Source organism: Oreochromis aureus, linkage group 11 (genome assembly GCF_013358895.1).
Source record: "Oreochromis aureus strain Israel breed Guangdong linkage group 11, ZZ_aureus, whole genome shotgun sequence".
NCBI classification, from domain to species: Eukaryota; Metazoa; Chordata; class Actinopteri; order Cichliformes; family Cichlidae; genus Oreochromis; species Oreochromis aureus.
The window spans coordinates 14,055,939-14,083,837 of NC_052952.1; the positions used below are offsets into that span (position 1 = coordinate 14,055,939).

Genomic DNA, 27,899 nt, shown 5'->3' on the forward strand with positions numbered 1-27,899 from the left:
ACACAGCGGGACAACCCTAAGAGAAAAAAAAAAGAATATGTAGAATATAATTACCTATTGTCTGCTTCCAAAGCCATCTTGTCAACGGGTCTGATTTGTTGTTCGCATGAACGGCTGATACAGTAGCCGGGCCCATCATTTAAAACAACCTGCTACCAACATTAGCTAGCTTTCGACTCATTATTGATGCTGTCAGCTGGTTTTTCCTCATTTAACGGGATACACGAATGAATGACAGTCGTTTGTCAGTGCCCTACAAAGGTAAGCTTCTTATGTGTTCTTCAATTTCAACGTTATAAAGTGTCACACGACCTGCGCTGGCTGAAATAACCTCACCTGGCTAATGACGTTGTGGCTGCTAGCAGGAATGTTAATGTAACAGGCAGTAACGGTAATGAGGTTAGTTGTAATGTTTCGGGAATATTCCGTGTGTAAAGGGTAGTTATTCAGGTAGCATTACGTTGTCATACTTTGGTAGCAGCAACCATCGCACAGGAGAGAGGTACTGCTCCACTGTGTGGGTGTTGTTGTTGTTTTCATTGCTGAAAGCTGTACAGAAGTTTGTCTGAGAGCACAACTGCCAGGTTTCAGAGCTAACTCCTTATCGTAACGTTACATTTCCCTGAAATTGAAACTGAGCTACCTCAGTCCAAGTGAAAGTGTGCTTCTCCTAGGTGAAGAAAAACGGCTATACTTGGTTCGGCTACAGACTTTTTTTTACGGCAGCATTTTGACGTGACGTCAGAAGAAACACAGGTGTGATTAATAACATTAATTAGTAATGGCCGCATTGTGCACTGATACGTATTGCTACTTGTGTCACAATCCCTCCTCTAACAAGACAAGAGGCCCTGGTCTAGAAAAAGTCTGTGGCTTTAAACCCACTATAGATGTAAATAAACGAGTGCAGATACCCATATAGTACACATAGCTCCTAATGTAATATATGACTTGTCTAACATCAGTTTCTCCCACTGATTCCACTTGTCACTTTTAGCTGCTACACTACAAATTTCAGAGGAAAAAAAACACAGGATGTCACTCAGAAGATGCGTGTTATTGCGCAGGTATTGGCATATTGCAGTGTTATTAGTGTATACAGCTTGGTCAGCATATGTATAAATGTGTATACTGACGACATTGTTGTTGTTGTTTTACATTTTTTCCAAAACATTCAGATTAGTTATATGATGAATGTGTGCGTCAGATGCATTCATATCCAAATTTAAGTAGAGCGGCTTTGGTGTATTCTAAGAAAGCGAGGATGTGCTTATTAATGTTGTATTAAATTTTGAATGTTATTAGGGTTTTGGGGTATTTTTATGTATAAAATGCCATATAAAGAGAAGGGAATTGTTCCCGGTCTAACAGTATTTATGGATTTAATGGTGGTTTGTCAGCCTGTATGGTGCTTTGTAACACAGGGAGCAGACCTGACAGCTGCTTGTGTGTAAACAAGAGGGCATTTCACGGTTAGGCCGTTACTTATAAATTTCTAGTCAGACTCATCCCTCTCCTGTTAACCAGCCTCGGGAATCTGCTTATTGGAACGCCATTCCTTTTAGACAATAGGATTTCTTGAACTATTGCGTTGTAGGACTCACAGCAGCAGCGTCATCTCCTTCTCTAAACTCTGCAGATGTTTGTGGGGAGGTCACCGTGTCTGCTGCCATGTTTCATTCCTAAGAATAAATACGATAATGGCTACTCATGTCAGACTGATTTGATAAAATGGCTCCAGCTCCACTCTGGTGCTATCTGAACATTTAATTGATACTGCAGACTCAGGCTCCTTGTTTCATGATGAGGCACAGAGAGGATAACACTTTGGCTCAATATCACAATTCGTGTTGTCTTTCTTTTATTGCAGGTGTGATGTACATATGTGCGGCTGGTGCTTTACATTAGCATAACATTACCATCCAGGAGAATGAATGCAGAGGAACTGGAGCTGCTCGGTGACTCCAAGTACAGGAATTATGGCGCAGCAGTGGACAAGGCCCTCAAGAACTTTGAGTACTCCAGTGAGTGGGCAGACCTCATCTCTGCACTGGGCAAACTCAATAAGGTAAGAGTCCTATAGGCTCAGCTTCTTCTAAAGATTGCTTTGTTGCCTAACTGCATCAGTGTAAGTAACAGGAATGCAGAGAGGTCTGTACAACGGCCTTAGTTTCACTTGTTTTGGTTCTATGACTTGTACGGAAAAGCCTTCTAGCTGTCAGTTTTCAAATCCTGTCTCAGGTTCTGCAGAATAATGCAAAATACCAAGTGGTTCCTAAGAAGCTGACAATAGGCAAACGGTTGGCCCAATGCCTCCACCCTGCCCTGCCCAGCGGGGTCCACCGCAAGGCCTTGGAGACCTATGAAATCATCTTCAAGATCATAGGACCTAAGAGGCTGGCCAAAGACCTTTTTCTTTATAGGTAATACTGCACTGTCAGATCTCAAAAAGCAAGATAGTCACAAGGTTTGTAGGTGGGTAGCAGTAAACATCTGCCGTTTCCCTCCACAGCGCTGGGCTTTTCCCTTTACTTTCCAATGCTGCTATGTCAGTGAAGCCTGTTCTACTGGGGCTGTATGAGACCTACTACCTGCCCCTGGGAAAGACCCTGAAGCCAGGCCTGCAGGGACTATTGACTGGGGTCCTTCCTGGTCTGGAGGAGGGCTCTGAGTACTATGACAGGTGAGAATAGGAACACAAAAAGCAACACTTGGAATGATGGTGATGTGCACATTAGCCCTTAACTGAACCATGAAATAACTGCCAGAAATCTTTAATTTTTTGATAATGGAGTGTTTCTTGAACCTTTAGACAAACAATATAAAAATATATCAAATTTTAATCTGCATATATATGAGTTTTAATTTGTGTCACATTTTGCTACACAAGGCATATTTTCGCAATTTAGTCATTTAAAATGTGTCATGCAAATTATGTCATTTTTTAAAGGTAAAAAAAAGTCACGACATAGAAGTCTCAAAAAACACACGTATCAAATCTGATACACTGGGCTTCAAAGAGTTACATTGCTGTGATAGCCCATTACAAGAAAGCATTTTATTGCCTAATGTGGAAAGGAAGTGATAGTAGATCATATGAATGATAAATGAGGTATGTGAGTCATTGCAACATGACTATTACTAACAGAGGATAGCCTGAGACTTAGTACCTCAGTGTGGACTTTAGACCGATGTATTTTCATGTCTCATAATGATCACTGAAACAGTCTAAGATTGTCCTGAAAACTGAAAGTAGGCATTTGGCCTCTATTCTTTTCATTTGTTCAATCAAATCAAAAGACTATCTTAGCATTTATTGGCAAATGATAGGCCAGGTATTCAGAAATGTATTCATCCTGTGCAAAGTAAACCCTAGGGGGCGCTCCAGTTCCAGTTAAACTATGATGGTACTACTGGCCTACAGGATATATAGTAGACTTTCAGCATGCTCTAGTAGGAAAAGCATAGGTGTTTCCAATGCAAACGGTGGTGCCATTTTGTTACAGTATCTCAGTAAGTAATACTATATGGAATTAATATTTGTGAATACAAATGTGCCTATTTATGGCATATCTGAATGTCGGCTGTCTTTTCAGCCTGTTAGTAGTTATATACATTATCATTGTGATTCATTTCTGAACAGATTTTGCTTCTGTCAAATTACTTTTAAAAGGAGGTTGTGTTAATTATTTATTTTTGTTGTTGTTTCAGTATTTTCTTTCTCATTCAAAGGACTTTCATGTTGCATTATAGCCTAAGAAGTAACTTATGTCTTATATACCTTGTGTGCAAGGTTATTATAGGTAAATTATATTTTACCTAAAATTAAACAAAAAAATAAAAATTGCTTTTTAAAATATTTTGGTTTCCTGAAATAAAAAAAAGCTTTCAAAATAAAGAAAATTTACTGTAGTCATAACTTTAACATATCTTGATTCTTTGTTATTGTGGTTAAATCTGTGAAAACAGATTTCACAGATTTATCAGGAGGCTCTGGTGGATATATTTATGCATATAATAAAAAAAGACATTGTGGCTACATTAGGTTAGTGTCTTATGGCATGATTTAAAAAAGAAAAAAAAAAGGAGCACACGGTCAAAAATGGTCACCTCACTGTAACACCTGAATTGGGTGAAGTCCAGCCTAATAGATGGCAACATTGTGCCCCCTAGTGGTGGCAAGTTTTATAAAGCAAAAAATAAGATGAGCATCTTAATGTGGCTCTTACAATTCATATTTGTCTACATGATTATAAGTTATTTCCACAGTGTTGTGTTTGCACTGTAATATTTATTCAGAACTTCTTGTATCTTGCCCCTGACACATACCAACTATTTTAGAATAATTAAAAAGACTAAAACCTAACAATGAGACTGTTTACAACTACTCTAAAGCAACATTTTTTTTCACAGTACTTAACAGTGTAACAACAATGAAAGCTAAACTGAATGATGTAAGCCCTAACATTTGAAACTAACTGAAACAAAAATGAAGTGAAACACAAATATATTGCCTTCATGTTAGTTCAATAGAAGCTACACCACTATTGGGCCGTGTTATCTGCTTTGTCTCAGTGAATGCTCTCTTCAGAGGAGACTCGGTAATGACTAATAAATTATGATGGTTTGTTATTTAACTTGGATTGTTTCTCAGTTAAATCTTGGTGGAAAAAAATAGCAATAACATTATCAATACTACTGTGTATATAGTTGCATTAGTAATATATATATATTATTTCTTGATTGGCAATATGATGATTAAGGTGTAGTGTGAGAATGTGAACGCTTGCTTTCTGGAGTTCTCAGATTCCTGGCTCTGGTGGATCTCATATAAACCCCCTTTACTTTGGGATTTTTAGATGCTCATGTAGACAAAGACTTACTTCTGAGTACCAGCTGTGCATTGTGGACTGCATCATTTCTAGCGCCAGGCCAGTTAGAGGTAAAGGTTGGTGTGTGCTTACTAAGGCTGGTCCCTGTGACCCATCTGTGCTTTCTGTAGAACCAACACCCTGTTGGAAAAGGTGGCTGCAGCCGTGGAACAGTCGGCTTTCTACAGTGCCTTGTGGGGCAGCATCCTGACCAGCCCCTCTGTGCGTCTCCCCGGGGTGTCCTTTGTACTCCTGCACCTCAACCGTAAGCTCTCCATGGAGGACCAGCTTTATGTCATGGGTAGTGACATCGAGCTCATGGTACGTGGCAGATAATTCCTCATGACAGCATTGCATGTCCTTCAATTAAAAATATATGTGGATCGGACTGGCTGGATAATATTCTGTTTCTGTTCTTGCCAGGTGGAGGCCGTCAGTACGTCAGTCCAGGACTCCAGTGTTTTAGTGCAGAGGAGCACTCTGGACCTGATCCTCTTCTGCTTCCCCTTTCATATGAGCCAGGTAGGGGGAATTAGCGTGGTCTCTGCAGTATGATAACAGTGTTTCTCTGAGTCTACTTTAGACTAAAGTATCTATGGACTTCTCATAATAAGATATCTGTTGTAACATTAGTATTATTGTTCTTGTTTTTTGTTGTTTCAAATCTAAAGGTGTTTCTCTGGGTCTTTCTGTGCATCTGCACATGCGTGTGTGTGTGTGTATCTAATCACAAAGAGGCTGTTTAGGCAGCTAGCTTGGTGACTCTTGCTCGCTGCTTGTTAAATTCTTCACCTCAAAAACATTTCTGGATCTGACAGGGCTAGGATGGCCTTGATTGTCTTTGCATTTGTGTGTAAAACCATATAATCTGTGTAAAAGGGACAAATACACAATGACAAATATTGTGGTCTGTTGTGTGTTGTGTTCAGGCAACTCGCCCTGACATGATCCGGATCCTGTCAGCAGCTTTGCATGTGGTTTTGAGAAGAGACATGTCCCTCAACCGCAGACTCTACGCCTGGCTCCTGGGTGCGAAATCCACGCTCAGACACAGTACTGACACTCGGATGCATCACAGTTTGTACTCATCATGTCAGTTGTGGAATATTGTAGAAATACAGGGATATTTTCCAGATTTTCCTGTATTTGTCAAAGTGCATGGTTCCCAAGAATTGGTTACTTTTACTCTTACTCTTTACTCTTAGCCTTAAATCCACTTTCATGTAAATACAAGAGGACTAACAGACAAGTTTCACAGACCGTGGCAGGAATCCTGAGACACAAAGCTTTGAACACACTCTCCTCCTGTGTACACACTGTTTCTGCTGTTTTTAACAAAATACATTAAGCTTGTATCTGCTTCGGCTGTTGTCTTACTTTATTTTTTCTTGTTTGCAACTTACTGCGGGCAAACACACTGGTAAGTATCAGCATGATTAAAAGGCGGCACTAAGTGAATTTGCTCACACTTTTTAACTAAAGCACTGTGCAGGCTTACAATGTTAAATGCATTAAATACAAACATTTCTGAATGTCAGAAATGATGAAGGAACAAATCAGGTCTGAGTCTTTTGTTGAGGTAAACAGGAGAGTGTGATTAGTATTCAGTCAGCAGCACATATGTTGTTTTGGTTTTATTATTCAGTCATTTTGGAGATTGACCCAGTCTAATCTAGTCACACTTATTAAATCTCGATCTGCATTTGAGGCTGAAATATTGCTAATGCTTGAGCAGCCACTAACTGTAAAAGAAGCTATAAAACACACAGGTTTATCTCAGCGAGAGATTAAACCTCTGTTTGTTCCTCTTTTAACAAAGGGTTTACACCTTTTCTTGTGCTTGAGTGTTCTTAAATTATTTCTGAATGTTAATGTGAATCTAAGTGTATGACTTTTTTCTTTAAAGGCTTTGACAACAATGGGGTGATAATAGGCCCCCGCAGCACTCGACAGAGCAACCCGGAGGAGCACGCTAGCCACTACTTCAACACCTTCTCTAAGGACATGCTGGTCCAGGTGAGCTTTCAAGCTGACTGCATAATCAGGTCACCAATGGAAAAAATGTTTTTTGTGTAAAACTGATTTTCGAAATATTCCCCAAACAATGTCTCTTGAGATTAGACATGTCTGCAGTGTGGTGGGGGAAAATCTTTTGTTTCTTTTTGTGTGCTACACAGTTTTTTCAACCCCCTTTATCCTTCTCCCACACCTCTCCCTAGCTGTGCAGATACTGTATGTCCTGCTCCTATTCCCAGCAGCCAGCACTTTGAAGACGGCTCACTTCTTGTGTAATCTGTCCTGCCATGCTAAAAACAACTCAGTGATGTGCTCTGGTGCTCACAGTGGGCACAGAGAGCAGCCAGCAGCAGTTTTATTTTTACATTTTATTTTTTTTAATTAATTTATTTTTTTGGTCTGGTTTTTTTATATATATATATATATATTCCTCCTTCGCCATCTGCTCAGATAGTTAATCGGAGCTCCCTCCGTAGGGATACGGTCAGTACTACAGGGACCGTCTGTTCCATGGCTTTGCCAGTGATGTGGCAGACGAAGCGTGAAACACACACGGCACATACAGAAAGAGAAAAAAATGAAGGGCGTCACTGTGAAGACAAAATTGCTTCTGACAAACATAATGGAAAATAAACAAAGATGAAAAGCAAATGAATATAAATTATATTTTATGATTCTTGCAGTAATAAACTGTGTGTGTGTGTGTGTGTGTGTGTGTGTGCGCACACGTGGATGCATGGGTAATTTTTTTCAGGCAATGGTGGGGATTTTGCAGGGCAAGGCTCGAGGCGGAGAGGAGGAGAGCATCCTCATGCATGACCTCAAGCCATTTCGCATCCTGATCAGTCTACTGGACAAACCAGAGCTTGGTAACCAGTTTATTAGTGTTGAGATAATAGAAGTCTAATTAGTGTCGTATATGCACTATGTGTTATATAAATAGTCTGATTTTTGAATGTGTCCACACACTCTGCCTTTGTGTCATCCAAGGGCCTGCTATCCTGGAAGACGTTCTGATCGAGGTGTTTCGAACTTTGCACACACAGTGCAGAACAGAGCTGGACCTCCAAAACCAGAGTCCCTTCAGCAAAGATCACACACACCTCAGCAGGTCTGTCTGATCCACTACTCGACCTTCTTTACTGTTGAGACATGAGGGATAATAAATAAAGCCTCATTTATTCGTCAGCTCATTTAACAGTGAGGGTGGACACTGGTATAGTGAAATATGGACTTACAATATAAAGCGTACGCAGCAAAAGTAGCACATTAAATACATAAATCACTTTAAACCATCCAGTCAGATACATGAGGTCAGACTGTTAATGGCAAGACAGTGACAGGAGGCAGCACATTAGTTAACTTTGGCTGAAAGGACTTTTGTCAGTGGGATAATAAGATCCCCTCTGTGAGTATACGGTATTTTTTTTTTTCCCAAGCTGGACAATGAATGACAAATAGAATTTACTACAGAGCGTACTGGACCTGTTATGGAATATTCTTATTTGCGGAGTTAATACATTTACATGATGCTAATTTTGACTTCTTTCTCAGTAAACTGCGGGAGAACAAGAAGACGGCAGAACTGATTAAAACAGCCAATTTGCTGTTTAATTCGTTTGAGCCGTACTACATGTGGGACTACATCGCTCACTGGTTTGAGGAGTGCTGCAGGTCTGTATATTAAGATAAATGTTGACATACAAAATACAATTAAGGCAATTAAGGCACATCGTGCTGATATCAAAAAGTGTAAATCTGTTAAAAACTAAATTTGCTGTCTTGCTTTTGGTGCTTCTCAGAGATAATGATGCAAAATCCTGCTGGAGGTGTTTCATTCTTGTTTGGTTTTCATTGTAGTGGTAAAGCTCTCTTCAGCCAGTAGTGGGAGCTAATTCAGTTCATAACAGCTGTTGTTTCAAGGTGCTTAATACTGGAGGATGTGCAATATTAGATTAAAAAAAAACAAATAATTTGGGGGGGTGGAGAAAGAAAAGGAGTAAGAGCCCATAGCAGCATAACTAAGAGATGGTTCAGGTCACCTCCTCTCCAGACCTAACTATATGCTTTATCAAAAAGCATTATCTTTAAATTAGAGAGGGTTTCTGTCTCCTGAATTCAAACTACAAGCTGGTTCCACAGGAGAATAGCCTGATAAGAGCTCTTTAAGATATGATGAGATAAGTCTGGTCATTCAGGACCAGTTAGGAAGTTCAATTTAAATTCAATTCTGGATTTCACAGGGAGCCAGCAAAAAAAAGAATCTTTCTCTTTTTCTCGTCCTCATTAGTACTCTCACTGTGACATTTTGGATCAGCAGGAGTCTTTTTCAGGGTGTTTTATTAACTGAAACTAAAGGAACTACAGTCCAGCCTAAAAGTGACAAATGCTTTGCTAGTTTTTCAGCTTCACTCAGAGACAGGATGTTTCTCATTTTAGCAAAAATTTTCCTAACATTTAAATGGATATGTTTCCCTGTTGCAGGAGGACAGTTAACAGCAGTGCAACTGCAACACACCATGTTGGGAGTGCAGATCCTCCTGAGCTCTTATTGGTTGAGTTCTGTCAGCTGGTAGATTTTCTGCTGGATATTGTTTCCCTGGTGAGTCTTGCTTTCTTTCTTTCTTTCTTTCTTTCTTTCTTTCTTGCAATCTTGCACTCTCTTTCTTTCTTTCCTTCACTCATTTCTAAGCATTTTCATGCTTTTTTTATCACTTGTATTATTTTCTGTGTGCTACTTTGTCATTTGCAGATTTATTTATTTCACTTATTGCTAGTGATCTGAGGTTTTGTAGTCTGTACCAATATCACTGAAATTAAATGAGTGTTGACACCAGATACAATTTCAAGGTTTTAATTTAAACAAATTTGTTAGTGACTTTGCTCTCTTAACGTTAGGAGCAGTACCCAGCTCATATTTGGAGCTGACTCTGATAGATGGCAGAAACATTGCAGTTTGAAGTGTGTCTTCCTTTTGTATAGAGTGTTCCCATTATTACAGGTAGCAGCAGACCTGTAGCTGTACATGCATTTCTACATGTTATTGTCATTGTCCAGTATCTCCATTGTCTGCTTCACACTACAGCAGTGTTAGGTTCCTTTGACACCCTGTGCTCATTCTTTCATTACCGTACCTTCATGTTTTAGTTTCTGTCTTTAATAGGTTTTTTCTTTGGTGTTGCATCTCTAGCACAACCTGTCGTCTCTCTCCTACAGTACTTTGTCACCCTGCTGGGCTTTGAGTCTCAGTCTCTCTCTCTTGGCTCACATACTTTCTTTTTAGCCAGTATGTCCCCTACAAGTACTTTTACCATAAACAATTCTGCACCCGTGTTGTCAGATTTGTCCTTCAGCTCTGTTTCTGTAACATCCAGTCTGTGGGATGTTACGACCACCATTCGGGTGTGTGCGTTCCTCCTGTCTGTTCTGTGTGTTTGTGTGCCATCACTGCACAGGCTCAAAAAGCCTGTGTGTTTCATTTTCCCGCCAAAACTATTGTTTGCATCTTTGTAAAATTATGCTTGTCCAGACTGAATTTCCAATCTGAATGGTTTGGAAATCCCACACTCTTTTATTACCCTGTTTAAAAGCTGTGTGTGTGTGTGTGTGTGTGTGTGTGTGTGTGTGTGTGTGTGTGTGTGTGTGTGTGTGTGTGTGTGTGTGTGTGTGCGCATAAAGAGAGAATGTTGTGAGAGTGTGTTGCCCGTGCTCTGCTCGCTCCTGTCTGTTCAAACTATCTGCTCTTTCTCCTTGAAGCCTACTAGAAGCATGAGGGTAATCTGCCAGGTAAAGTACTGCTCTTTCCTGCTTTTTCACCTCACCCTGCTTCACTGAGGCTACGATAACATTTCTGCAACGTCCTGCCAACATCCCTCAGGCCATCTTTGTTGCCTCCCTGCTTTGACTGATCATTTCAAATCGACTGACTTGTTGTCACTTAATGTCATTTTGATCCCAAATGAAATGAACATGATCCCAATGGATTATGACATACCATCACATGTGTCGCAAGTTTAACCTGGCTGTTTGGTGTGGATCTTGTGAAAATGAAATCACTGCCCAGTGTGTATGTGCTTTTTTTTTCTTAAGTATGCATGCAGTTATATGCTACTGCAGTGCTCACATATTTATTAAGAAATATGATCCTTTTATTTTACTCTTTATGTTAATGCTTGTGCTATAATATGTTTTGTTAACCTTTTTTGTTTTATAAAATCTGTGTGTTGAGTAACAATACTTTCCAACTTGCATAGATTTAATACATTTAATGACAAAACTACAATTTTCTTCCATATTGAACTAAAGGTAAAGAAAAGAAACTTAGTAATAAAATAATATGGTCCTTAGCAGCTCTTAAAACTGGGTAAATGTAATCTTAGATGAGTAAAATCTAACCCAAAATGCAGAAGCAATGTGTGAAAAAACAAAGTACAAAGTAGTAAGGTTTGAACTTTGAGGGTGTTTAGACAAGAGAGAAAAGTGTAAAATGTTCATGCCTGTCTGAGAAAAGTGTATGAAGTGTGTAGCAAGGGGTTTTACAGCCTTAAAACATCTATAATAAATGTAAAAAATAAAGTTGGCTGATTTGCTGTTTTCACATATCGCGGGTCATTTTTAGAACGTAACTGTACAGCAAATCAGCAAAAACACCTCAAACCAACTGTCAGCCACTATGGTGGAGGGGTGATGATTTAGTTTTGCAGCCACAGGACTTGGACACCTTACAGTCACTGAGTCCACCATGAATTCCTCTGTATAACAAAGTATTCTTGAGTCAAACGTGAGTATCCAGCAATTTTTTTCTGGCACAACTGCACCTACTTCCAAGGTGCATGGAGAATACAAATATCTGATGACGTGAGGACTCCAGCGAAACTTAAATTATTAGTGAACAACTTTATTGGTTGACAAACGTGTTTAGGCTTGCGACCTTCATCAGGGTCATTACAAAATATCAAACAGTTTGTGTTTAAATAAAAAAACAGGAAACAGAAGAAATCTAAGTGGACCAATCACACATTCACATATAAACAAGCTGACCAATTAGCATTTAACAGGTTAAGCTGAAGGCCAAACAGGCTCTGGACTAAACCACTACAGATTAAAGGGGGGAATTTACCACATGTCCTAAAGTAGTTCATACTCAAAATTACACAGAAAAACAAACGAGTTAAAATAAAAATAGGGTAAGCTCAGGAAAGTCAAATGTGAGGCCATCTGTCTGACAGCTAAAGCCTGACTGAAACTGGGGCATGTAATAGAATAATGTTCCCCCAAAAAATACAACAGACTGGCTAAAAAAGAAAACAATCAAGGTGTTGCAATGGCCCGATCACAGTCTGATCTCAACCTGATTGAAATGCCTTGGCGTGACTTTAAGAGAGCTGTACATAAATAGATGCCTCCAAACCATAACAACCTAGGGCAACATTATGAATAAGAGTGGGTCAAAATTCCTCCACATTTTGATAGACAGATGAGACAAAAAATTATTTCTTCGTGTTTTTTCTTTTAAAGGGACTAGCTTACAAGCTGTTAAAAATTAGAATATACTTTGGCTTTCACACTGCTTCTGTATTTTGGCTTATTTGCTTGTAAAATAAATAAATGACATGATGTGTTGTTCGTATCCAGTTGTATTTACCTAATTCTGTCCTGTTCTGATGTGTAAAAAAATTTAGAATTGATAGTTTTATTTTCTTATTTAGACTTTATATAAGATGCACACACATTCTATATACTGATAAACAGATAAACAGTAGCAAATAGCATTTTCCACTTCTTTCTTCTTTAGAATTAGCACATGGTCATTCTCTGAAACAATACAACATTAAATTTATTGATTCAAGGTGTGATCATAAACAAATAGGAACATTCAAATTTTCTGGTCTAAAATTGTTTTTTTCCCTGCACCTCCAGACTGTTTTTAGTGCTGCTGCTATTTTTAGATCCCTCAGAGGAAGACCTGTTCTTTCCCTTTGCACTTGTGCCTCTGTGATGCACTGAATCTCCTCCAGTGTGTCAAAACGGTGATTTCTTGCCATAATGTGGCATGTAGTGCCAGTTGTGAGCGAAGATTGTGTTGCAGTGGTAAACAAACATTACGATGTGGTGGGTGGCTCCACTGAATGTCCCTTTTCAGGTGTCTCAGGTCGGTAGTCAAACTCTAAGTTAACAACAATCATAACAATCCTGCTCCTGGTTCCTGAATACTGCTCAGCTTAGCTTGATGTTTGACGTACACGGTGGTCATTATGGGATTTCCATAGACCCAATAAAAATAGCAGCAGCAGTGGAAGTGGTCTAGAGCTGCACAAGAAGATGAACGAGCTCAGACAAATTAAATCAGGTACTTTTTTTGATATTTGTGGGCCAGTTCCTGTAACTTTTTTTGGTTGCACCTCATGTAAGTTAAAAAGAAAGCACACAAAAATTCCACTGACTTGCCCTTTGATACTCAGTCGTATATATGAATTTGTATTTAACAATATTTAATCGAGCAAACTGTCTTCTATTAACAATTTTGTAGAGTTAAAGCCCAGCATCAGCATAGCTAACAGGCGTAATAACTTTATATCACGTTTCCCTCTAAGCCCTTCAAATGCACAGTAATTATACTTAGTTCCACAACTCAGTTCTGTTTTGTTCCCTTGCACTTTTTTAGGAGACGTACATAGAAATCCAGACAGAGCATCTCCCTCAACTGCTGTTGCGGATGGTAGCAGCCCTGACCTGTCACCTGCAGGCGCTGGGCCTCGGAGAGCTCACCCACTGCCTCCGTCTGTGCTCCAAGATTCTCAGCAAGGTGCAACCTCCACTGGTCTCCCCTCTGGCCCTGCCGTCTGGCCCTCAGGCTCAGGGCCTCTCCAGCTCTATCGGCAAGCCATCAAACTCAGCAAGGGACAAAAACAGAGACACGGAGGACAAACAGGTGATTACAATGTCTCAAAATGTTTCAGGGGTGTAAAAGGGAGTTGGAGTTCCTGATCAAGGGAAAAAGATAATAACTGGAAAGTGTCGGGGTTAATGACAGTAAAGAGATTCAAAGTTAAAAATAAAGCACTAAAAGAGAAGTCAGTGTTCTGCCAAGCTCTGACTTTGTTGATCATTTAGTTCAATCTCTGATCCTTTAAAAAAACATAGACCCTGTTGCTGCCATACACAGATCAAACCTTAATTTGACTGGCTTCCTCTACAAGTTATTGGCCAAAAACTCATCAGCTTAGGCTCTGATGGTGTGTCCTGGTCCATGAACAGGGCCTCTTGGTGCCTCCTGCCAGCCTTCTGGCCTGTGCTGTCTTTGGCTGGGTGGCCCTGCCATTCCACGCTCCCTCGACACAAGTCATTTGAAGACTATTCAGAACAAATGCTGCTTTCGGCTGTTGAGGTCCTTCTGGTCCCTGTCCAACAACCTGGTTGTTTTAAGTGTTTGTAAGCCTATTGAGCCATGATTTAAAGTTCAGTCAGTCCAGTGTTTAGAGCTGGAGAGGGCCATGACTGTTTGAGAGAGCGAGGGAGAGAGAGAGACCCATGAGGGGCTTGAAAGAGGACAAGTAGAAAGGCAGAAGATGGTTCCCCAACAGCTGAGCCCGGCTCGCTTTTTCCTCTGAGGAAGTAGAGGAATAAACTAGCTCGTGAGGCCTCTGGGGTTTGCCATATCCATCAGAGTGGAAACATTCTGCATACATCCACTGAATACTGTAACAGCCCCACCCCTACACCCACTCTGAGGGGCATATAGAGAACGTTCTACCAAACATGCCATCTGAGTCCAGGCTCCATAATGTACACGCTACCTCACTCAAAATATATCCCAGGAAGCCTCAAGGCCCCCAAAGGTTGGCCGGAATAAAGAAATGTAAGAACTTAAGTCTGTCAGTCTCGCTGCAGCAGGATGCTCCCTCAGGTCAGGCCCAGCAGCTGTGTACGCAGCCTTACTATATAAAGACCAGTGTAGTCATAAACTTTATGTGTCTGCTGCAAGGCTACCACTATTTTAACTAATAGCTAAGCACACAGTGACTATTTACTGAACAGAGTGCATATTTCTTATGGACAAAGTCTGTAATTTTCTGCTCAAGTCTCACTATATGAACGATACACTGCACTTCCTGGAAGTGTCTTTAGATTATATTATAGGTGGAGACTGAGTTACTTGAGCAGTGTTATATCAGTAATAAACCAAGTTATATCAGTAAGTTGCAAATGAGAAGCAAATTCTGTAACTTGCAGCAAAAACTGCAACTTCAGCAAATTTTGCCATATGGTGTCTTACCATTTCCTGCAATGCCTTATGGAGTAAAAAATGCTATTAGATAAATTTATGATGTCCTACTTAAATGTAATTTCTCCTGATTAGTGTTGAGGTTACATCTGCTGTGGGTCTGTTGTGACAGTGTCCGTGATGATGCTTCAAAACATCTCTACACGCTTCATTCAGCTTAATACCTTTTTTTGGTTTTGTTTTTGTATAGAAAAAAATAAAAAAAATCATTAATAAAAAATTCTGAGAGTTTTTCAGAAAGAAATCCACTTACAGATGGATAATGTCTGCATTTTTGCCAATCTTTCTTCCTTTGTCTTTTTTTTCTTTTCTTTTTTTTTGATAGACTCTCCCTTCCACTCTGGAGGGCCCTGGCACTGAGGATGTCTTCGAGGATGTGGAAAATACTCCCAGCTGTCGCTCTGAGAGTGGCTTCACAGAGTTTGTCCAATACCAAGGAGACGTTCCTGAAGAGGCAGAGCACACCCTTCATTCGCACTCCACAGTCAGAACGGGCCGTCGCTCCTCAGGCCCGTGTCATTCTAAACCTCTGGACAAACCAGTCATGCAATGCTGCCTTGAGCACTTCCAGCAGTTTCTCTCCCGCCTCATCACCTTATACATTATCCCAGGGCAGGTGAACAAAGTCGAGGGTCACAGAGGCGAAGTGACACACTCAGGGCTCCTGGTTTCAGAGAGCTCCCAGAATGGTGATCATGCAGAAGTTTGCTCGGGCTCTGGGATGGTCCAGAAAGAGTGCATTGCTGCCTTCACGGCTGCCTGCCAGCTCTTCCTTGAATGCTCCAGTTTCCCCGTCTACATCGCAGAGGGGAATCTCAAGTCTTCACCCAGACAGGAAGAACTGCTTGGTAGGTGCAGTCTATGTTAATAAATGCACTAATGGGTGCATACAGTTGTACATCATTGTAAATAAGAACAAGGAAAGTTTGTTGACACAAATTCATGTTAGTTAAGTCTTTAACATGTTTTCTGTCCCTCCTGCATTCACACAGAGAATGAGCAGGTCCGGCTCCCGCTGTGGCTCCAGACGCTGATGGATGCCTGTTGCCTGGCCAGTGACTTCAGCCTGCAATGTGTAGCCATATCCCTCCTCATGGACCTAGTTGGGCTTACCCAATCTGTTGCCATGGTTACTGCTGAAAGTGTGGCATCTGGCGCCAGCTCCGAGTCCACCCAGGCCATGAGTCCAAGCCAGGGTCGAGTGGCTGTAGTTATCAGGCCACCACTCACTCAGGGAATCCTAAAGCACATTGCTGACAAGACAGACTTCTTCAAGGTAGAGATCTGGTTCCAGATTGCAGTGGAACTATTTGGCTTTTTTTCTCTTTATTTTTCTAACCCCATTTAATGTTTTGCTCAGTCAGTGGCTCTGATTTTGTGGGACCAGTTGAGTGAGGGAACACCTCAGCACCATCAGCGCAGCGTGGAACTTTTCTACCAGCTTCACAACCTTGTTCCTTCCTCCAGCATCTGCGAGGATGTCATCAGCCAGCAACTCATGCACAGGGACAAGGTCAGCATAGTGCACACATTACCAGGCAAAAATCAGATAAAAGAAATCCATGCTGAAGTATGTTTCTCTTTCAGCAAATTCGTCTGGAGGCCCACGTTAAATTCTCTGTGCTGTGGCATTTAACACGAGATTTGAACATCACCAAGTCTTCTCCGTTTAGTCGCACATTTGACAGGTATATGTGAAACTGCTGATCATATGGAAATTGTGCTGATAAAAGTATCCACCATTAGTAGATTTGATGACACCTTTTTCTTAAATTCCTTTTCATTTTTCCTTTGTCTTACTGTTGTCTTTATCCCTCAGATCTCTCTTCATAATGCTGGACTGCCTGAGCTATTGGGATCCATGTACCAGTGCAGTTGGTCGGGCTTGGCTGAATCAGGTCCTTCAAAGACATGACATTGCCCGGGTCCTCGAACCACTCCTCCTCCTCTTGCTCCATCCCAAGACCCACCGAGTCTCCATTCAGAGGGTGCAGGCGCAGCGCCACTTAGCCCAAGTCTTCCCTGAACCGCCTGAACGGGAGCCATCAGAACCCATTTACAACAGAGACTCTGGCTTCTCAGACAGTGAGCACTAACCTTTAACTGTCTTTTTGAACTTTGGCTTCACTTTGGTTCTTCATGTAAATATTCCTTTTATCTCCTCCTTACTTTTCCTTAGACTTCAGTCAGATCCAGAGTGAGAGGGTTGGACAAGAGGATCTCCGAGGTTTGACAGTGGGTGACATGGAGCCATTCTGCCTGACTGTAAACCCCTTGAGTGACAGCCTGTCCATAATGAGTCTGAGCAGTGAGAACTTGCATCTAGCTGGTGAATATCAGCCTGCTCACCAACAGGGGGAGCCTCAGAGTTCAGACTCCACTGGTTCTCATTCTTCTACAGTGGAAAATGGCAGCTTTGAGGAACCAGAGGGAGTCAAAAGCATGATAAATGGCTCAGACCCACAACCTGGATCCTCAGATGACCCCTCTGAGGATTCTATAGAGGAAGTTGTGTCTTGTGTTATAGGTGAACTCATCGACAGAGTTCTACAGCTAGTTGATGAGGGCTCTCTTGAAGTATCATCTCCACCTGAAAACTGGCCCCAAACCGACACTGACAGCACCACCTCGGATACATCCACTGGTACCCGCCTGGACTCTGGGCTTCCTCATTGTTCCAACCACCAGACTGTGCCAGAGATGTTGGCTGAAGGCACACTGGAATTTCTCACCATCACACCAGCTGATATGTCAGCAGACGGACAGCACAAAGAGGGCATTACCCGCCATAGTTCCTCTCCTTCCATCGTCACTTTGCCAGACAGCTCCAACCCGGCCACCCCAGACCACACCCTTCAGGTGGATGACCCTCAGGCTCGCAAACGTAGCCATAGCAGCATCCAGCTTAGCCTTAAAGGGAAAATTATGGAGAAGCTGGCAGACAAGTCTCCAGGGGCAAAGCCAAAGATCAAGAAGACTAAGAGGAAGGACGAGGAGAGACAGAGGAAGGCAAATCAAGCAGACAAACTGCGTCCGCCCAGTATTTTCTTTGGTGATAGTTTAGATCTAGAGAACTGGTACAGCTGCGGGGAAGGTGAGGTGTCGGAGATAGAGAGCGACACAGGCTCGCCCAGCGGGAGCTCTGGGATGACTGTTGGGGGTGTCAGCGTTACAGGACGCAGATCATCCTCTGCCCCACCTCGTTTTAACATCCACCCCCTCTACCAGCACGTCCTCCTCTACCTCCAGCTTTATGACTCTTCCCGGGCACTCCACGCCCTGTCAGCCATTGCAGCCATGCTTAGAGCTGCTCCCTCAGGGTTTGTAAGCGCCATCTCCACCACCAGCATCAACAACACCTACACCCCACAGCTGTCTTTGCTTCAAAACCTCCTAGCCCGTCACCGGGTTTCTGTCATGGGCAAAGACTTTTACTGCCCCATTTCCCAGGACTCCCACTCCCATTCGTTCCGCAGTGCCATGTACCTGGAGATCATCATCTCACTCTGTCTCTACTTCCTAAGAAGTTATTACTCTGCTCATGTGCCTGCAGGCCCTCAGGACTTGGCAGGGAACCGGGCCATGCAGTTAACCAGTGTGGAGGTCTTAACTCTCCTTTTCAGCGAGCTAGCCAAAGTCACAGGTGGCTCAGCAAAGGGCTTTGCTAGTTTTATAAGCGATGTCCTCTCTAAGTGCAAAGTTCAGAAGGTGGTTCTACACTGCCTTCTCTCTTCCATATTCAGTGCTCAGAAATGGCACGAGCAGAGGGTGGCAGGGGTCAACATGGCCACAGTGGAAGAAGGTCTCTCTGAGGACAGCATTATCAACCTGTCAGAAGACCAGATAGACAGCTGTAGTGCAGTCCAGGCCCAGCTGCTCAGACTGCTGCAGAGTCTTGTTGTGCTTGAGCACAGGGTCCTTCTGCCAGCTGATGAAGGAGCAGAACCTGTAGGAGGAGGGGCAGGAGGTGGAGGGACTGGAGGCAGTGCTGGAGCAGGGTTTGAGATACTGGGTGGGGAAGTGGAGCATGTCAACCCTCAGCAGCCAATGACATCACTGCAGTACCTCCACGGACAGCCTATCACAGCACAGGGTATGTTCCTTTGTTCGGTCATCAGGGCCTTGCATCAGCACCACGCGTGCAAGATGCACCCACAGTGGATCGGACTCATCACAGCCACACTACCCTACATGGGGAGAGTCCTAAGGAGGGTTGTGGCCTCAGTCACTCTGCAGCTGTGCAGGAACCTGGATAATCTTCTGCAGCAGTACCGCTATGAGACTGGGATCACTGACACCAGGTATTAATGTCTAGATGGATCTTGTTAACTACGAAACTGATCAGCGGCACGGTGCAGTAAAATGCCATGGCATGGCTTAGTCACCAGAGGGCAGCCTTGACCATCTTATGTAGTGACTCACTTGCAAGTCATTTTCTCTAAAATGTCTCTAGAATTGTGTAAAATGTTATGCTTTTTTGTTCATTTGAAATATTTCATGTTTAAACTGCTTATCCTCTGTGCTTTTTAGACCACAGTGGATGGCTCTCTGCATTCCTCCTGACCTGATTCTGACTTTGCTAGAGGGCGTGACAGCCATCATCCATTACTGCCTACTGGATCCCACCTCCCAGTACCACCAGGTGAGGGCATCATGCACCACATGATTGCAGCAGACTGCATTCTGATACCTCAGTGAACATTTATAGGCCTTTACATAGACTCAGTTACACAAAGCAATGCCTCCCTTGTATTTTAGAATAATGGTTTCCTTATTTGATACATTAGTGAGGATAATCATAATGAGATTTTGCACATTTTCTGTTTTTTCATTGTCTAAAGCTTTGCAGTATACCAGCATTCGGTGTCTTTCTGTATGTTCTGCTGTTTAGTTACAAGTGAACGTTGATCAGAAGCACCTGGCTGAGGCTCGATCAGGCATCCTGTCCATCCTCCACACCATCATGTCTTCTGTCACCCTCCTTTGGAGTGTCCTCCACCAGGCTGATAACTCTGACAAGCCAGCTGCTGCCTCTGCTGCTTCCACATCTAACATCAACCTTGGTTCCACTAAGGTATATAAGTTTATATGTATTCATGGTTGTCTAGTCAGTCTGGTCTCATAGTTAGACTGCTCAAATTGACTGAATTGGGTGAAAGGAGCCTCTAATATTAAGACTTTTAGAAGATTTTCATTAATAGATTTTATTTCAGATAACTTGCCTTCAGAAGTATTTTTTCTTTCACAGATAATCTGAAATGCCTTTGGCATCAGTAGAGACACAGAGACCAAGTATCAACCAGAAACTTGAATAATGGAGTTTTATCTTGGTCTTGTTCAGTGATCTGATTATTTAGTATCTGGTCTGTCGACAGGTCTGGAGCAAGCACTGTAAGTTAATGTGGTGATCTATCCTAGTGAAGTGATGCTGCTCTTAATAGTTGGTTTAAATCGAAACAATGATTTGTAGGCATGAGCAAACACGCAGTAAATTCTGCAAGTTGGGCCCAAATAAAGCCAGATAGCCTGTAAACCTTGTGTAGTTAGCTAACCTGAACAGTTGCTGCTTGGCTCTATAACTCATAAAGCAATACTAAAACTGAATCTCATTATTGGTGCTAAAGGATTTTCTTTCTGCAGTTATAGATACTTATTTGCCCCTTGCAGATAACATTTCATGTTTTACTGAGGTGGGATAGAAATGTCCTGCAATTGAAATAACTTGTAATTATTACAGGCCTCGTGTCCCTGACGGAGGAATAATTAGGACTAAATAACTTGGTTACTTATGTAACCAACTTTATATATGCGAAGTGCAAGGCCCAGTTTAAATGTTCTTTAACAGTTTATTATGTCACTTATATGCTCACTGTGGAAAGTTGCGTGTGATACATATTTGAATATGACATGTGAGCCAAGAACTTTTAGGGAAGTAAACTGTTTGCAGCTATATCATGGAGAAATCAGAGCTCTGCAAGATACACTGAAATTATAGGATGTTGATGGGAGAAGTATGGTTAATGTTTGTGCACTGTTTCTACAGAACCTCCGTCAGCAGATCCTGGAGCTGCTGGGTCCGATCTCCATGAATCATGGCGCTCATTTCATGGCAGCTATAGCCTACGTTTGGAATGAGAGGAAACAGGTCAAGACTCCAGTCAGAAATAAGGTATAAACAATTAAAATGTGGATGATTGTCTCAGTGCCTCCATTTGAAGCTATTTAAGTAACACAAAATATGTTTTCTATTTGCTGTAGTAAATGACAAAGTGTGGTTATTTCTGTAAGCAAGCTGAAGTTATATATTTTCAAATTAAAGGGTGGGAGCAGCACATTTGTTCTCTTTCTCTTAATAGGAGTGTTTAACCAGGGTCCAGTATGCCTCAATTTGAATACACTCTTGAAATCATTGTATTTCTTCCATTGAGTCTGAATGACTTTCTTTCAGGTGATTCCTGTAGCCAGTGAAGAGCAGCTGCTGCTGGTTGAACTGGTTCGCTCTGTCAGTGCCATGCGCACTGAGACTGTTATGCAAACAGTCAAAGAGGTCCTGAAACAGCCGCCTGCTATCGCTAAGGACAAGGTTGGTGTTTCGTTGTTTGTTGCTCAAGTCAGTCTTTATCTGTTTTTGTCTCACTTCTAAATTTTGCATAACAATGCTAGGACAGAAATGTACTCCTGTGAATATCAAGAGAATCATTATGATTTATGTCAGTAAAAATGAAGAACTGTGGTAATTGTTGCCATGATTTTCTGCTTCAGAGGCTTTACGGTTTGTTTTAGAGGGGCGCTTTTTAATTTTGATCCCTTTTCTCATAGAATACCTTGAAATCTTTCAGTTAGAGTTCAGTCATTACAATAACTGTTGTTTCTGCTTTCCAGAAGCACCTCTCTCTAGAGGTCTGCATGCTGCAGTTCTTCTATTCTTATGTCCAGAGGTGAGTACACAGCCTCCTCACATAATTATATAATTAGACACCATATCTGTTGAATTCCGATATACATAGAATACACTCTTTCCTTGTGTGTGTTATTACAACAACTAACCACTCTTAATTTATGATATTGCCCCTTTCTGTGCTAGGATTCCTGTTTCCAGTTTGGTTGATAGCTGGCCGTCTCTGTTGGCACTGCTGAAGGACTCTATACAGCTGGGCCTGCCCGCTCCAGGACAGTTTCTCATATTGGGGTACGTTTCTCTCCTGGGTGCTACAGTAGTCCAGTAAACATAAACTGAGTAAACAGTGGTATGATTCACTTTGCTTTTTCATTCTTTGTATAAAGATGTTTTCTGTGTTTCTGTCCAGTTTAGCTCCAGAAGGCTTTTATTTTGAAATAGTTAAAGAAAGTCTTAATGCTATAAATTTAAAAGGGCAAGTAGTACCAGTTATACTAAGCAAACAAGATACAGCTTACTCTGATAGAATCCTTCAACAAAATGTCTCTTTTCTTTTGAAACTGGGGTAAATAAAGGTCTCTGTCAGGATTTTCCAAAATACAGTTTTTAATTTTAACTTATTTAATACCTTTGCTCCTTTGTTTTTCTTCTCCAGAGTTCTGAACGAGTTTATATTGAAGAACCCTAATCTGGAGAACAAGAAGGACCAGAGAGAGCTGCAGGTAGGTACTGCAGCCAGATCTGTTGTTTTGATTGTAGATAATAATGTGACAAGTCCATGCTCTACAGACATGCCGGATTATAACGTGCTGGATACAATCAAATTAAGCGCAACAAGAATACTGAGGGAATCAAAATCATTTGTTTGTTCAGGACGTGACCCACAAAGTGGTGGAGGCCATCGGAACGATTGCAGGCTCCTCGTTGGAGCAAACCACGTGGCTGAGGAGGAACCTGGAGGTGAAACCTTCTCCTCAGATCGTTGTGGATGGAACCAACCTGGAAGCTGATGTAGAAGGTGCGCTGCCTGAACCTTACGATCATACATGAAAAGGCTGTTAGCTATGTTGCTTGATAGTCACACTAAACATGCCTGGCCTCAACACAAACTACATTCTCTGCTTCTGCCATGGATGGTTTAATGTGTTTCTTGGTTTTCCTTTTCTCGTCTTGATTTTTTTTTTAAGATGATTTCAGTAATTCTGTGAAATCAGATAGCAGAGTCATAAATGTAGCTATTCGGGTTTAATCTGAATGCCAGACAATAATTCTTAACGTAACTCAGCTCAAGCAAAGCACTTATAAACTTGTGTTCACAGGAGCTAACATGTCTGAAAACATGTGAAATATGAATAGTTTTGTGGTGCTTCAGCCTGGATGTGTTATTATCTGTTGTGTAGCTGCTGCTAATGTTTGGTATGTGTGTTTTGTAGATTTAATGCTCACAGTGATGGAGGCCTCCAGCTTCACTCCATCAGTGTACAGTGTGCACGCCCTCACGCTATTGGCCGAGGTAAAACAACTGAGTGTCTGTGACTCAGTTCAACCCTGTCTTTGTTTCTCAAGCCATCAGTCAGTGACTGTGCCACTTCATTCCACTGTTCGTCTTGATTATGCTTCAAGCTGCTCTCGCTCATATTTACCAGCAATGTTTAGGCCTGTTGCTATCAAACACACCCCCATGGTCCACTAACACGGGCCATCTGAACTTCTTAGAGCTGATTTATAACCACCTCTCTAACTCTTTAACCATTATTAGTGAAATAATAAATCAGTGTGCTGAGTTAAGTGTTATGCTTTGGCTCTTATAGCTCAGAGTGGAGCTCATTACGCAGATATTGCCCATGCTTCATGGATGCAGTTTATAGATAGATGGGTGCATTTAAGGTAGTTTATCAAATATGTCCTGCACTGCAGTTTATGCATCTGTTAGCTGGTGAGTAGTGTGATGGTCATTTTGTATTTTTCACTCTTTGGATCAAAGTACCTATTGGCAAAAAGAGCAGGACAAAATGTGGAGTGTACATGACTTTTGTGAAAAACACATTTATTTAAGCAGAAATAAAGTGAAGTATGCAGTCAAATATGTATTATATCAGTAACATGTTTGATGTGTGATGTGGTTTGTAAATAAAGCAACCAAAGAGCGAGAAACTTGGGCGCTGTTTAGCATGCTACTGTGTCCAAAATGTTAATATGCACAAAGTAATGAATGAGAAACTTGCTGTTTCAAGGAGAATATTAAGGTGTGCAAGCACTGGAAACTATGCCAGCATAAAAAACGCGCAATGCAGTGCAGTGGTTGGATGGTGTTCAAGGCAGCCAACTTCAAGGACTCTTCATTATAAGTTTCTTTGCTGTAATATGGCTTTTACGAGTTCTTTTGGAAGCAGGTCTCATCACTCAGCACTCGTCTTGAAATGCGTCAAGCAGTTAATTGAGCAGTCATTTTAAAGCATTATCATAATTAACTTTAACTTCGGTACTCATCAGAACATAAAACTTGCATGTTATATGAAAATGTTTGCTGACCTGGGTGGATTCCCCCGTCTCTGTCTTATGTCGGTTTTGTTTTTTTAACCTCAAACAAGGTTGGTTTACATGTTAACAAGTGATATGAAGTCACCAAAAACTGCATCTAAAATCATACAAGCCCTTTTTTATGTACACAGAGTTGGACAGTATTATACATATTGAGTGTAATAGTGCATACTGTGGGAATTGGACACAGCAAATCTCAGCTTGGACCCATATATTGCGTAGCAACCAAACAACACAGGAAGCATGTGTTGAGGCTCAGTGGTCATAACTATCTGCTCTCTATTTTTGAAAACATTTGCTTGGTTTTTCCCCATTTACTAAGATTTAAATGTAAATGACGCAATGAATGTTGGCTGTATCCGCCAGGTGCTGGCTCATCTGTTGGACATGGTGTTCTATAGTGATGAGAAGGAGAAGGTGATTCCGCTGCTGGTTAATATCATGCACTACGTAGTTCCCTACCTCCGCAACCACAGGTGTGGATGAGCTTCTTTGTATTCTGTTCTGCTTTTGTCCTTATTGAGAAATAACACTATGTATTTTCTTCTTTTTTAAAAAAAATAATCAATAATAAAATGCATTGAATGTCTGCATGGATGCTTCACATCCTGATCATTCCTAATTTTTCTCTGATAGCGCTCACAACGCCCCCAGCTACCGGGCTTGTATCCAACTGTTGAGCAGTCTAAGTGGGTATCAGTACACCCGGCGATCCTGGAAGAAGGAGGCCTTCGACCTCTTCATGGACCACACCTTCTTCCAGATGGACTCCTCCTGCGTCAGCCAGTGAGTAGGAAGGAGAGGAAACTAACTGTGTGAGGGTGAAGACTTGTACAGCTGTAATGCAAGTTATTACAAGAGAGAAATGCACTTAAGAGATCACAATTGAAGGGGGATAGAATTATGAACAAAGACACTTCAGGTACATCAGAGAGAGATTTTAAAGTAAAAGCTTCACTATGTTTTATTTTTGCATGAAGATAATCTGTTGCCAAATATAACAGAGCTGTGCTTGTAGAAATTATTCCATAATTTTCCTCATTTTTGCAGCTGGAGAGCGATCATTGACCACTTGATGACTCATGACAAGACCACATTCAGAGACCTCATGAGTAAGCTAGTTTCCCTATTAGAATTTGGAGATATATCACTGGGTGCATTGACAGATCATTTATCAGATCCCCTCCCTCCCTCCCTCCCTCCACTTACTGACGGCTCAAAAAATTCTAACATGTTACAGATATTAAAAGCTAAAAGACTGTGTCAGGTGAAGTAATAACACATTTCACGTTTGTGTGTGTGTGTGTGTGTGTGTGTTAGCTCGGGTGGCTGTAGCCCAGAGCAGCTCCCTGAGTCTGTTCACCAACAGAGATGCTGAGCTGGAGCAGAGGGCCATGCTGCTTAAACGTCTGGCCTTCACCATCTACAGCAGCGAAGTGGACCAGTATCAGAAATATCTGCCTGACATACAAGGTAACCTCACACAGAAAACACCACTCTGAAGTTCCTTAATATTATCCGTCGCCTGAAAGCCCAGCTGAAGTTATTAGGTATTTTTTCTTCTAATGTGTCTGTCCACAGAGCGTCTCGTGGAGAGCTTGCGTCTGCCTCAGGTGCCCATCCTTCATGCTCAGGTGTTCCTGTTCTTCAGAGTGCTGCTGCTGCGCATGTCACCTCAGCACCTCACCTCTCTGTGGCCCACCATGATCACTGAGCTGGTTAGCAATACAGGCTACATAAAATCTGACCCCTGCTGCAGCTGTGCCTGTGTTTTACCCACACTGACGCACTCACACATTTGTATGTTGCAGGTTCAGGTGTTTCTACTGATGGAGCAGGAGCTGACAGCAGATGAGGACATATCAAGGTAGCAATGTCTTGTTATAACAAACTGGTCTGTGGTGGTAAATGTACATCACAGACAACTCACTCCTGTCTTCCTTCTTTTCTTTTTTTTAAACAAAACCCTGTTCACCTGTAGGACATCCGGGCCATCTGTGGCTGGGCTAGAGACCACCTATTCTGGAGGGAACGGCTTCTCCACCTCCTACAACAGTCAACGCTGGCTCAACCTCTATCTCTCTGCCTGCAAGCTTCTGGATCTGGCCTTGGCGCTGCCTCCCGAGAGCCTGCCTCAGTTTCAGATGTCAGTACAGACACTAGCTTGCATGTCATCGTCAGGGAATAAATAACAGACATAATTTGTTTAGGTAGAAGTGTGTGCCTGTGTGTCAGTATTTGAGATGTGGAAGGGTACATTGTGATAATTGATTATGTGAATTTCACTCCTTTAAAGCTGTTCTGAGTCATTAAACAGTTGAAAATGGAGATCTTTCTGAGTATGTCACGCCTCATTACAGGTATCGCTGGGCCTTCATCCCAGAGGCTTCAGACGATTCGGGGTTGGAAGTGAGACGTCAGGGGACTCACCAGAGAGAGTTTAAGCCCTACATTGTCCGACTAGTGAAGCTGCTGAGGAAACGAGCCAAGGTATCTCATCTTCTCTTGTCTGCACAGGTTATTAAATAATGAAGACAAATGAGTGCCTCTTACAAAGAGGAAAGTGCTTGTTAAAAGAGCCTGTTTTGCAAATTGTAGTTTCTGCGGGTTGGCAGGTGAATTTTCAGCTTTAGTAAATTATTTGCCTCCTCCTCATAGAAAAACCCAGAGGAGGACTGCTCCACCCAAACCCTGTCCTGGGAGCCAGGTCACCTAATGCTGACCCTCTACGTGATCCGCAGTATGGAGCAGCTGCTGCCCTTCTTCAACTTGCTCAGCCAGGTGTTCAGCAGCAAGGCCAGCAGCCGCTCAGGCCCTGCCTACGCTCACAACCGCACAGATGCCTCTTTCCCTGGCCACAAGGAGGGCCACAAACTGGAGAGCCAGAAAGTGTTCTGGAGTCGAGCTCGACAGAACATCGAGGAGATGGTTGAAAAAGACTTTCTAGAGGGCCTCATCAAGACGTGAGGTCAAAACAAGCGGAGGGAGAGGGAATTAACACACAACTGATCAACACTAGTGAACCTCAACCTGTACATTAAAAAACTATATGGGACTATAAACTTGGGGAGGAGTTTGTACATTCTTTTTTTTTTTGGTATTTATAATGATTTTACTTTTAAAAGCTACTTTATTGATTTTAATTATTTGTATATATGAAGCAGCTTTGATGACTTTCAACATTTCATGTGAGTCCTTTAGGATAAAGTGAAGATGCCGTGCCATTCCATATCGATGTGACTTAATAAAGATTTCTAATGAGAAGTTTACATCAGCTATGTTTTTCTCT

The 27,899-nt window shown here is 41.8% G+C and overlaps 1 protein-coding gene across 1 annotated transcript; it reads left to right on the forward strand.

Annotated features, from left to right (window-relative positions):
* The first annotated feature begins 9 nt into the window (after window positions 1–9).
* Window positions 10–27,886, forward strand: dop1a (DOP1 leucine zipper like protein A). Its single transcript, XM_031740255.2, has 37 exons — window positions 10–261; window positions 1,871–2,068; window positions 2,242–2,423; window positions 2,513–2,683; window positions 5,003–5,192; window positions 5,295–5,393; window positions 5,801–5,900; window positions 6,778–6,887; window positions 7,642–7,756; window positions 7,878–7,998; window positions 8,442–8,561; window positions 9,372–9,489; window positions 13,552–13,818; window positions 15,497–16,019; window positions 16,164–16,447; window positions 16,532–16,684; window positions 16,759–16,859; window positions 16,991–17,256; window positions 17,351–19,472; window positions 19,702–19,813; window positions 20,063–20,245; window positions 21,215–21,340; window positions 21,620–21,754; window positions 22,054–22,109; window positions 22,256–22,360; window positions 22,725–22,791; window positions 22,943–23,087; window positions 23,503–23,582; window positions 24,977–25,086; window positions 25,247–25,396; window positions 25,661–25,722; window positions 25,931–26,083; window positions 26,192–26,328; window positions 26,422–26,477; window positions 26,592–26,756; window positions 26,971–27,100; window positions 27,269–27,886. The coding sequence occupies exons 2-37, from the start codon at window positions 1,931–1,933 to the stop codon at window positions 27,575–27,577; spliced, it is 7,461 nt and encodes a 2,486-aa protein (XP_031596115.2). The 5' UTR covers window positions 10–261; window positions 1,871–1,930; the 3' UTR covers window positions 27,578–27,886.
* Window positions 27,887–27,899: the final 13 nt, after the last annotated feature.